This window comes from Rhamphochromis longiceps, linkage group LG3, assembly GCF_057381845.1.
Source record: "Rhamphochromis longiceps isolate RC_006_pf linkage group LG3, R_longiceps_female_GT1.1, whole genome shotgun sequence".
NCBI lineage: Eukaryota > Metazoa > Chordata > Actinopteri > Cichliformes > Cichlidae > Rhamphochromis > Rhamphochromis longiceps.
Genome location: NC_140559.1, coordinates 14,086,302 through 14,098,593, shown reverse-complemented (window position 1 = coordinate 14,098,593; position 12,292 = coordinate 14,086,302). Strand labels below are relative to the sequence as shown.

Genomic DNA, 12,292 nt, shown 5'->3' with positions numbered 1-12,292 from the left:
TTTTGCACTAATAAAGTTGTGGAGTTGTAAAGTATTTGTCTAGTGTCAATTATATCGTCAGTTATATCATTATCACAAATTTTCAAATGTATATCATAATAAATATTTTTGGTCATATCGCCCTGCTCTACTCATTACCTATTTAACATAATATATAATGCTGGATTACAAACATTAATGATATAAAAGAGCCCCCCAGTTAAAAGGTGCATTTGAAGAAGATGATCTGAAGTCAAAGGAGCTTGCAAAGAAAAGCGTCTGGACTTCTTTAAGTTACTTGAAGACGTTTCACCTCTCACCCGAGAAGCTTCTTCAGTTCTAAGGTCAAATGGTGGAGAGTCCCAGATATAAACCTAGTGGGAGTAACCCCCCACAGAGGGACAAAAGGACCCCCTGATGATCCTCTAATCGCGTGGGTGGGTTCATTGTGAAACCTGGCCCCACCTTATCATGCGAATTCCTGAGATCAGATGGTCCAGGATGTGAGTGGGCGTTAAGGCGTCTGGGAAGGGATCTCAAAACTGGATTATAGATGGCAGAGAGTTGGTGTCGTAAACACCCGCCTCTGTTCAAAGATGGTCGCTCACAGTGGACATAGATGGCTTCTTTCACTCCTCTTTCAAACCATCTGTGGGGGGGTTACTCCCACTAGGTTTATATCTGGGACTCTCCATCATTTGACCTTAGAACTGAAGAAGCTTCTCGGATGAGAGGTGAAACGTCTTCAAGTAACTTAAAGAAGTCCAGACACTTTTCTTTGCAAGCTCCTTTGACTACGATGACCTGGATGACTGAGAACCTTCACAGACAAGATGATCTGAAATGCCAAATTAATTTAACAATGATTGCTGTCAGAAAACACCAAAGGAAAAGCAAGAAGCAAAATGTATTTCTGTGTGAAAGATTGTTACAGTAGCCTTCCAGAACCACTGAATCCAGTTATAATAATACATTACTTCTGAGAAGAAACAATTTCAGTTGAGTTTTTTCTCCATACTCGATGGTTTTTCTGATGGCTTATTTTTTTCTCTACAATTACAGGAGCCACGTCATAAATGTAAAAATCAGATCTCTGCACTGAAGATGAGATATAAGGTATGAGCTTGGATTACCAACATAAGAAGATGTACTAACATTCTTCTGGCTAAAATAGAATGCTTTAGAAAGGAAGAACAAGACTCCAGGAATTAAGACAAGATTGTGAGTGAACAACTTAAGACAACTAAACCTCCTAAAGATGTCTGAAGAACCGTACCTAATATCCCAAGAATATTCTTTCGCTAAAGATTCAGACTGGACCGTAGCCTGGGTCAACTGCTTCTTGTCCCCACACATCCAAATGTTTTATGTGCAGAAGCAAATTGCAACTCCAACAGCAAAGCTACAGCGTACTTCGTAGCTCCACACACCTGTCAACACCAGGTAGGAGGGACAAGCTCATCTTCGCGCACCTGCCTTTAAACACCATCAGTGTTGGGGAGTAACGGAATACATGTACTGCCGTTACGTATTTAAAATACACAATATGAATAACTGTATTCCATTACAGGTGGTAAGGTGGTATTCAGAATACAGTTACTTTGCTGAAATAAAGGGATTACACTGTGGTATTTTCCTGTTTCATATGTTCAGCTATGCCCTCTCTATTTTTGGTTTCCACGCCCCAAAGAAAACACGCATTAAGAGGCTCTAATAGCTATGTCTCAATCTCACGGCCCATGTCACTTCTACTTGCGGCCTGCATAATGACGTGAAGAAATATTTAAAAAAATTATTCACAAAAATGATTTAATATGAAGGCAATAGGCAGAGTGTTACAGGCATAGCCCTAAAGAATGTAGCTTCATGGGCAGTGTAGTCCATGCTGCAGGGAGAATGGACTGCCATACCCGTTATGTGTCTGTGAGCGCGAGGAGGGAGAAAAAGGAAAAGTATGAGCTGTCACCGAGCAGAAACGGGAGCTGGAAGCATGCAAATATAATAATAACCACTAAAGCCAAAAAGAGTGCCTGACGAGCCCAGTTGTAAGTAAGCTATTAAGACCCAGCTGTACACTTTTTTCGTGTTTTCCTCCGAAACAATAAGTTCCATTGGAATGCCTCTCTCTTTCTCTCGCTAGCAATTTGGCCCAGACAACAAAGTAAAGCTAGTTTTCGGCTATGAGCCCGACACGGAACCCAACGTATTTGCCAGAGGGGGGGGGGGGGATTGCACTGGGCTGTCAGGTTTTCCTTCATCCCCCATTCGCTACGCAGCATCAAGATTTTCTAGTACCAAACTTCCGGCACCGAGATGTCTGCCTCTTTCTGTATCCCTGATTTGCAATGAAGCAGCAAGCGTCCTGTCAATGAGTGGCCAGTTTCACTGCATTTATCATCACAACAGCAGCAGCAAACCTTCTGGCATTGAGGTGCCAGGTTCTTCTGTAGTAACATTCAGATGTGTAGTGATTTTGGTGAAATTCGGGGGGTGAATGTAGCATATGTGTTAAATACTTCTGAATTTCACCAAAACATCCTGCCTATGTCTGTGTGTGTTGTGTGGTTATGTGCTGCGTGATAACGTAGGCACATGCATGTGTGCCCCGGTCACGGCTCCTTTCAGCATTGCCATTGTCACGTTGCTTTGAGCTAACAAAAGTTCCCTAAGGCCTCAAGCTGCAATTTGAATATACCCGAACTGCTGCGTTTTGGTCACTTGTTAACAGACTCATTTGGTGTAATTTTGGTAGGAGGCTGAGTTCACTAATACAAGTTTTTAATAAGTTTTAGACCAAGGATGCAGCTGTAGTACTTGCATGCTAAGTTAGCCTGATCACTAGCAGGAGCTGAAAGGAATCGCTGCCGTATTTTGTTAACGGCATGCACTGTGTTCTGTCAGGAGAGGTGTCCTAGCAGGCGCGTGACACACAGATCACAGACCTGAATTTCTATGTGTTGCAGGTATCGAGATGGTTTTTTGTTCCGGGAATGTGGTTTTTCATTGATTGTGTTTGTGGTACAGTGTTGTATTGCCTGTTGAATGGCGTTTCTTAATATGATTGTATTTGAGTTTAATGTTTGAATTATAAGCACCAAAATGTTGGGTCCTGGTTTTTGGGTTATATTTGCTTGTCTGATTGATGTATTGTTTTGTGTATTTTTTCCTTCAAGTGGTTTTTGGCTATTCAACAGTGATATATTTATTATTTTGTGCTTTTGTTGTTTTTTTGAGAGCTTAAGTTAATATTTTAAAACAATTTATTGCATTTGGTTTATTATATTATTGTGGAATTGATTAGGCTGCAGGAAACAGCTCCTTTCACCATGGCTGGAGGAGAGGTACCCTAGCAGGTGTGTGACACACATACTCCACAGACCTGTATTTCTATGTGTTGCAGATGTTGCAGTATAGAACCCAAGGATCCAGTGTTGTCTCCTACCTCTTATTTACATGCCAGAACACAATCCATCGACAGGTGTAATACACAAACAGGTTACATCCAGTGTTGGAAAGGTTACTTTTAAAATGTATTACAGAATACATGCCCCAAAATGTATTCTGTAACGTATTCCGTTATGTTACTCAATGACAGTAACGTATTCTGAATACTTTGGATTACTTAATATATTATCATGCTGTTTACAACTACGTGAACGTAATATTGCTGTGATTTATTACTGTTACTGAAGGTCTGCAGCTCCGAACCGTAGTAAAGGGACCTCTGGCTAATACGGTGGGTTCCGTGTCGGGCTGGTAGCCAAAAAATAGCTTTACTTTGTTGTGTGGGTCAACTTTGCTTGCGAGAGACAGAGAGAGGCGTTGAAAGGCTGCTCCAACGGAACTTATTGTTTCGGAGGAAAACACGAACACAGTGTACAGTCGAGTCTTAATAGTTTACTTACAACTGGGCTCGTCAGGCACTCTTCTTGGCTGCTGTAGTTATTATTATACACTCAACAAAAATATAAACGCAACACCTTTGTTACTGCTCCCATTCCCCATGGGATGGACGTAGAGACCTAAAATTCATTCCAGATACACAATATAACCATCCCTCCCAAACAGTGGTCACAAATCAGTCCAAATGTGCGGTAGTGGGCACATCTGCTATATTGAGATAATCCATCCCACCTCACAGGTGTGCCACATCAGGATGCTGATCTGACATCATGAGTAGTGCACAGGTGTACCTAAGACTGCCCACAACAAAAGGCCACCCTGGAATGTGCAGTTTTTTGCGCTATTGGGGGTCTGGGGACCCAGAACCGGTCAGTATCTGGTGTGACCACCATTTGCCTCATGCAGTGCAACACATCGTCGCATGGAGTCTATCAGATTGTCAATTGTGGCCTGTGGAATGTTGGTCCACTCCACTTCAATGGCTGTGCGAGGTTGTTGGATATTTGTGGGAACTGGTACACGCTGTCGTATACGCCGGTCAAGCACATCCCGAACATGCTCAATGGGTGACATGTCCGGTGAGTATGCTGGCCATGCAAGAACTGGGACATTCTCAGCTGCCATCTGCCCTGAACAATGTGAACCATGATTCATCCGTGAAGCGCACACCTCTCCAACGTGCCAGACGCCATCGAATGTGAGCATTTGCCCACACAAGTCTGTTACGGCGACGAGCTGGAGTCAGGTCAAGACCCCGATGAGGACGACGGGCATGCAGTTGAGCGTCCCTGAGACGGTTTCTGACAGTTTGTGCAGAAATTGTTTGGTTGTGCAAGCCAATTGTTCCAGCAGCTGTCTGGGTGGCTGGTCTCAGACGATCTTGGAGGTGAGCCTGCTGGATGTGGAGGTCCTGGGCTGGTTACACGAGGTCTGCGGTTGTGAGGCCGGTTGGATGTGCTGCCATGTTCTCTGAAACGCCTGTGGAGACGGCTTATGGTTGAGAAATGAACATTCAATGCACGGGCGACAGATCTGGTTGACATTCCTGCTGTCAGCATGCCAATTGCACGCTCCCTCATTGCTTGTGGCATCTGTGGCATTTTGCTGTGAGACAAAACTGCACATTCCAGGGTGGCCTTTTGTTGTGGGCAGTCTGAGGTACACCTGTGCACTACTCATGATGTCAGATCAGCATCCTGATGTGGCACACCTGTGAGGTGGGATGGATTATCTCAATATAGCAGATGTGCCCACTACCACACATTTGGACTGATTTGTGACCACTGTTTGGGAGGGATGGTTATATTGTGTATCTGGAATGAATTTTAGGTCTCTACGTCCATCCCATGGGGAATGGGAGCAGTAACAAAGGTGTTGCGTTTATATTTTTGTTGAGTGTATTTACATGCTTCCAGCTCCCGTTTTTGCTCGGTGACAACTCGTACTTTTCCTTTTTCTCCCTCCCTCGCTCACAGACACATAACGGGTATGGCAGTCCATTTTCCCTGCAGCACGGACTACACTGCCTATGAAGCTACATTCTTTAGAGCTATGCATGTAGCATTCTGCCTTTTAGCTTAGCACAACAACAACAAAAAAGCGCTCTCTCACCCAGGAAACACGCAGAGAGAGAGGGAGAGAGAGAGAGAGAGAGAGAGAGAGAGAGAGCGTCACCCTGTAACCATGGCAACCGTAACGCTGCCGCCTGGAACAACAGAACATAGCTGTCAAACAAAACCCAAACAGTCCTGACCCGCGACAAAATGAAACAGGGAAGTACCGCCGTGTAATCCATTTATTTCAACAAAGTAACTGTATTCTAAATGTCACCTTTTTAAACGGTAACTGTAACAATCATAGCAGCAAACTTTTCTATGAATGAGTCGCCAGTTTCCCTTTCCTGTATCCCCCATTGGCAAAATGCAGCAGCATGCTTTTGGAACCAGGATGCCAGTTTCTCTTCCTCTATCTGTCCTATGCAAATGCAGCTGCAAGCTTTGGCACCGGGATGCCAGCTTCTTCCAAAGCTGCTTACCATCACTTCTGTTCATTTCAGAAATCGGCACGGTAGTTATCGCTACCTTACCCAAAGTAAATTGTCGCCAAAGTGCTTGTTTATAGGTGGTTATACGATTGTTGGGTTTTTCCTCTAGATATTATCGTAGTGTCTTAAAGCATCTGTCACTGAAAACTGAATTACTTCAAAGGTCTTTAACCTTCATAATGCAGAGTTTTTACTGCCCTAGGGAATGCCTTCTTTGGGGATCTGCCAGGACCGGGAGCAGCCACCAGTCTCCTTCGAGGCTTTCCCCAAGCCGCAGCTCAATTCTGTCTGAGCTTTACCAACTAAAACGCTATCAAAACCTAAAATGAGGATGCTGGCCCAGCTAGTGAATGATTGGACATCTGTATAGCTGAGCGCCAATGGTGTGTGTCTTACAAATGGCTGGGCATTAATCTGTTCAGACCAGCGTCTACCACCCCCAGACTCGTGGGGCAGCTTAAAAAAAAACTTTAAAGTTGATTGTCAAAGGAGTTTGCAAAGAAAAGTTGATTAAAATTGATTGTAAGTTTGATTTGTAAGTTCCTTCATGAGGATGAACGCAATTTGAATCACTGGTTGGACCCTTTGTTTTTTGCAGGACATGAGGTGCCGCAGGCCTCCACTGCATTTTCTCCCTTTGAGATTCTGTTTGGTAGAAAAGTGCAGTGCAAATTCTGGACCTGAGAGTCAAGATATACAGTTTGAGAAGGTTGTCACGAGAGAATTTACTTACTCAGCCATCTGACCTCAGGAAATCACATGATAGGGTGGGGCCAGGTTTCACAGTGAGCTCACCCGAAACCCTGGCTGATTAGGTCCCACACCCACTTTCACAAATTGGCTCATGTGATTAGGTAGAGGATCATCAGGGGGTCCTTTGTCCCCCTTTGGGGGAAAACTCCCAGTGGGTTTAAATCTGGGACTCCCCACCAATTGACCCTTATAACTGAGGAAGCTTCTTGGATGAGAGGTGAAAAGTCTTCAAGCAACTCAAAGAAGTCCAGACACTTTTCTTTGCAAGCTCCTTAGTCTACGATGACCTGGATGACTGAGAACCTTCACAGACACAGGTCTATACAGTTCAGTGTTGATTTCAGCAATGTAAATGATGTGTCATAGTTTAAAACCTACCCAAAGTGGATCTGTACTTTGATAACAACTGCATATACAAATGTCTCAGAAATCCTAATACTTTCTGCTGCTGTGACACATTAAAGGTATGATACACCTGACTGAGTATATCAGTGGGTCTGTCGTATACCACAACAGACCCACTGACATTTCCATGCTTTGCACCATGCTTTATTTACACAAGCTATTTACACACAAGGATGCTTGCTTGGATGACTTCTCGGCTGCAGCTCTCTTCCTGCCAGCCACACGTACACAACAACAAGAACGCAATCAAAGGGAGGAACAGCTTTTTATGCCACCGAGATGTTGGGGGCAGGGATAGCTCAGTAGGTAGAGTGGTGGCCCCATGATCGGAAGGTCGGGGGTTCGATTCCCCTGAACAGCTACCCTGAGGTACCCCTGAGCAAGGTACCGTCCCTACACACTGCTCCCCGGGCGCCCAATGGCTGCCCACTGCTTCACTGAGTGAATGGGTTAAATGCAGAGAGCGATTTTCCCCACGGGGACCAATAAAGTACACTTTCTTTCTTCTTGTACATGCTGCGCAGGTGCATCCATAACACCTGCAGTGGCATCACAGATGACGTCCCGCCACAGTGCTGCGGTTTATATCCATTATATACAGGCTAGGCTGCGCCTGTATCACCTACGACAACTGAGAAAGTTCAGGGTCTCTCCAAAGATCCTCAGGATTTTCTATACAGGCGCTGTGGAAAGCATCCTCACACAGAACATGACATCGTGGTTCGGGAACAGCTGTGTAAAGGACCAAAAAGCTCTCCAGAGAGTGATCCGTACAGCAGAACGCTGCTGCAGGATTGCTCCCCCCCCCCCCGCTTCAGGACACCTACACCAGGAGATGCCGGACTAGAGCAGCGCAGATACTGAAGGACCCGTCCCATCCTGGCAACAAACTGTTCCAACTTCTGCAATCTGGTAGAAGGTTCCGCATCTTCCGGGCAAGGACAGAGAGACTCAAGAGGAGCTTCTATCCCCAAGCCATCCGGGCCCTAAACACACACACCCGCCCTCTCACATCATCTATAATTGACTGAGACAGGACTCTTCCAGACACTAAACCAAGGCACAATGTACATTTCAAATTCCTTTAATTTTAAATATGTTTATATTGTCTATCCTGTAAAATAGTCAGATGTCTATTCATTTTAATGTAAAGAATTCACCTGCTTGCTGCTACTACTGCACACTCACCCAATGTATATACTAATATATATATATATATACAGTGGGGCAAAAAAGTATTTAGTCAGCCACCGATTGTGCAAGTTCCCCCACTTAAAATGATGACAGAGGTCAGTAATTTGCACCAGAGGTACACTTCAACTGTGAGAGACAGAATGTGAAAAAAAAAATCCATGAATTCACATGGTAGGATTTGTAAAGAATTTATTCATAAATTAGGGTGGAAAATAAGTATTTGGTCACCTCAAACAAGGAAAATCTCTGGCTCTCACAGACCTGTAACGTCCTCTGTAAGAAGCTTTTCTGTCCCCCACTCGTTACCTGTATGAATGGCACCTGTTTGAACTCATCATCTGTATAAAAGACACCTGTCCACAGCCTCAAACAGTCAGACTCCAAACTCCGCCATGGCCAAGACCAAAGAGCTTTCGAAGGACACCAGGAAAAGTATTGTAGACCTGCACCAGACTGGGAAGAGTGAATCTACAATAGGCAAGCAGCTTGGTGTGAAAAAATCAACTGTGGGAGCAATCATCAGAAAATGGAAGACATACAAGACCACTGATAATCTCCCTCGATCTGGGGCTCCACGCAAGATCTCATCCCGTGGGGTCAAAATGATCATGAGAACGGTGAGCAAAGATCCCAGAACCACACGGGGGGACCTGGTGAATGACCTGCAGAGAGCTGGGACCAAAGTAACAAAGGTCACCATCAGTAACACACTACAACGGCAGGGAATCAAATCCCGCAGTGCCAGACGTGTTCCGCTGCTGAAGCCAGTGCATGTCCAGGCCCGTCTGAAGTTTGCCAGAGAACACATGGATGATACAGCAGAGGATTGGGAGAATGTCATGTGGTCAGATGAAACCAAAGTAGAACTTTTTGGTATAAACTCAACTCGTCGTGTTTGGAGGAAGACGAATACTGAGTTGCATCCCAAGAACACCATACCTACTGTGAAGCATGGGGGTGGAAACATCATGCTATGGGGCTGTTTTTCTGCCAAGGGGACAGGACGACTGATCCGTGTTAAGGACAGAATGAATGGGGCCATGTATCGTGAGATTTTGAGCCAAAACCTCCTTCCATCAGTGAGAACTTTGAAGATGAAACGAGGCTGGGTCTTCCAACATGACAATGATCCAAAACACACCGCCCGGGCAACAAAGGAGTGGCTCCGTAAGAAGCATTTGAAAGTCCTGGAGTGGCCTAGCCAGTCTCCAGACCTCAACCCCATAGAAAATCTGTGGCGGGAGTTGAAAGTCCGTGTTGCTCGGCGACAGCCCCAAAACATCACTGCTCTCGAGAAGATCTGCATGGAGGAATGGGCCAAAATACCAGCTACTGTGTGTGCAAACCTGGTAAAGACCTATAGTAAACGTTTGACCTCTGTTATTGCCAACAAAGGTTATGTTACAAAGTATTGAGTTGTATTTTTGTTATTGACCAAATACTTATTTTCCACCCTGATTTACGAATAAATCCTTTACAAATCCTACCATGTGGATTCATGGATTTTTTTTTCACATTCTGTCTCTCACAGTCGAAGTGTACCTCTGGTGCAAATTACTGACCTCTGTCATCATTTTAGGTGGGGGAACTTGCACAATTCAGTGTTCAGTGTTCTTCCTCTACACCCCCCCCCCCCACACACACACACACACACATTTTTGCACATGTCGAGGAGCGTGTCAGGCTACATTTCACTGTGTGTTATATAACTATGCATGTGACAAATAAAGAACCTTGAACCTATTTTTTAAAGGGGGCCAAAATCATTACACTGTTTATGTAAAAATAGAAACGAGTACAAACGTACTCACAGAGCTTTGTTGGAGGCTTTGGCCACTGGCAGCAGCCTCAGAAGAGCCTCCTCTGAAGCAGAGTATTTCTTCAGGTCAAACACATTCAGATCTTTTTCTGATGACAGTAAGATGAAGACCAGAGCTGACCACTGAGCAGGAGAAAGTTTATCTGTGGAGAGACTTCCTGATCTCAGGGATTGTTGGATCTCCTCCACTAGAGAATGATCATTCAGTTCATTCAGACAGTGGAACAGATTGATGCTTTTCTCTACAGACAGATTCTCAGTGATTTTCTCCTTGATGTACAGTGCAGTGTCCTGATTAGTCTGTAAGCTACTTCCTGTCTGTTTCAGCAGGCCTCGTAGCAGAGTCTGATTGGGCTGCAGTGAAAATCCCAGGAGGAAGCGGAGCAACAAGTCCAGGTGTCCATTAGGACTCTGTAAGGCCTCATTAACAGCACTCTGGTAGAAGTGTTTCTCTGCAGATTCTGTTATTTGAGACTTGAAGATTATTTGTCGTTCTTCCAGCAGATTGAGTCCAGACTTGATGAAGGTCAGATGGACATGAAGAGCAGCTAGAAACTCCTGAACACTCAGATGGATGAAGCAGAACACCTTGTCCTGGTACAGTCCTCTCTCCTCTTTAAAGATCTGTGTGAACACTCCTGAGTACACTGAGGCTGCTCTGATATCGATGCCACACTCTGTCAGGTCTGATTCATAGAAGATCAGGTTTCCTTTCTGCAGCTGATCAAAAGCCAGTTTTCCCAGAGATTCAATCATCTTCCTGCTCTCTGGACTCCAGTGTGGATCTGTCTCAGCTCCTCCGTCATACTTGACCTTATTCACTTTGGCCTGAACCACGAGGAAGTGGATGTACATCTCAGTCAGGGTCTTGGGCAGCTGTCCTCCCGCTCTGGTTTTCAGCACATCCTCCAAAACTGTAGCAGTGATCCAGGAGAAGACTGGGATGTGGCACATGATGTGGAGGCTTCGTGATGTCTTGATGTGGGAGATGATCCTGCTGGCCTGATCCTCATCTTTGAATCTCTTCTTGAAGTACTCCTCCTTCTGTGGGTCTGTGAACCCTCTGACCTCTGTCACTCTGTGAACATACTTAGGGGGGATCTGATTGGCTGCTGCAGGTCGTGTGGTTACCCAGATATGAGCAGAGGGAAGCAGTTTCCCCCTGATCAGGTTTGTGAGAAGTACATTAACTGCAGTGGGCACTGTAACATCAGTCACACTCTCAGTGTTGTGGAAGTCCAGGGGAGGGCGACACTCATCCAGACCATCAAAGATGAACACAACCTGGAAGTCTTCAAAGCTGCAGATCCCTGCTTTTTTGGTTTCAGTAAAGAAGTGATGAACAAGTCCCACCAAGCTGAACTTTTCCTCTTTCAGCACATTCAGCTCTCTGAAAGTGAATGGAAATATGAACTGGATGTCCTGGTTGGCTTTGTCTTCAGCCCAGTCCAGGGTGTATTTCTGTGTTAAGACTGTTTTCCCAATGCCAGCCACTCCCTTTGTCAGCACTGTTCTGATTAGTTCCTGTTTTTCAAGTGAGTCTTTAAAGATGTCCTCTTGTCTGATTGTTGTTTCTGGTTTGTCTGGTGTCCTGTTTGCTGTTTCAATCTGTCTGACCTCATGTTCATTATTGACCTCTGCAGTCCCTCCCTCTGTGATGTAGAGCTCTGTGTAGATCTGATTCAGGAGGGTTGGGTTTCCTGCTTTAGCGATCCCCTCAAACACACACTGGAACTTCTTCTTCAGGTTGGACTTAAGTTTAGGCTGACAATTCTGAAGACTATCTGAATAAAAAAAACATTAAAAAAGGAAAAAAACATATCCAGTCAAACCTGGTCTGGGGGTGCTATGTGAAGAACTTTGCCTGCTGCTTATTATATTCATTATATTTTTTTATGCTCATTCTACCCAAAATTCATCAAAAAGGGCTCCGGGATTTCCTAAATGTAATTCCTGAAAACATTAAACCCACAAAATAATGAATTACTTTACAGCTTTTCGTATGTACCCAATCCTAACATACTTTACTTATGATATGTTCATTTTTTTTAAAGCAATCAGTTTCCATGGTTTTACCAAGTGAAGAAGACTGGCGTTTATTTAAATGCTGCTCACATTTGATCTTCTAAGTAGTTTCATAGGTTTATAATAATCATCAAAATACCTCCATGTCCTCTGGAAAATATTTTGCAGCC

General features: G+C 44.5%; 1 protein-coding gene and 1 long non-coding RNA gene across 6 annotated transcripts in view; one reads left to right on the top strand and one right to left on the bottom strand.

The window, feature by feature from the left end:
• LOC146673017 (uncharacterized) overlaps positions 1–12,292 on the top strand; it is a 406,340-nt gene that overhangs the window by 326,689 nt on the left and 67,359 nt on the right. The gene's annotated exons all lie outside the window — the stretch shown is intronic.
• LOC146673020 (protein NLRC3-like) overlaps positions 1–12,292 on the bottom strand; it is a 32,790-nt gene that overhangs the window by 15,759 nt on the left and 4,739 nt on the right. For 3 of the 4 annotated variants that reach the window (XR_014910382.1, XM_085401382.1, XM_085401383.1), the window contains one exon: positions 10,090–11,881. Coding sequence is in view for 3 of the 4 variants with exons in the window: in XM_085401382.1 (XP_085257508.1) it covers positions 10,090–11,881 (1,792 nt within the window). In the remaining variant the exon portion in view is untranslated. Of the gene's footprint in view, positions 1–10,085; positions 11,882–12,292 lie in introns of all 4 variants that reach the window. The other variant, XM_085401384.1, reaches the window with a different exon arrangement.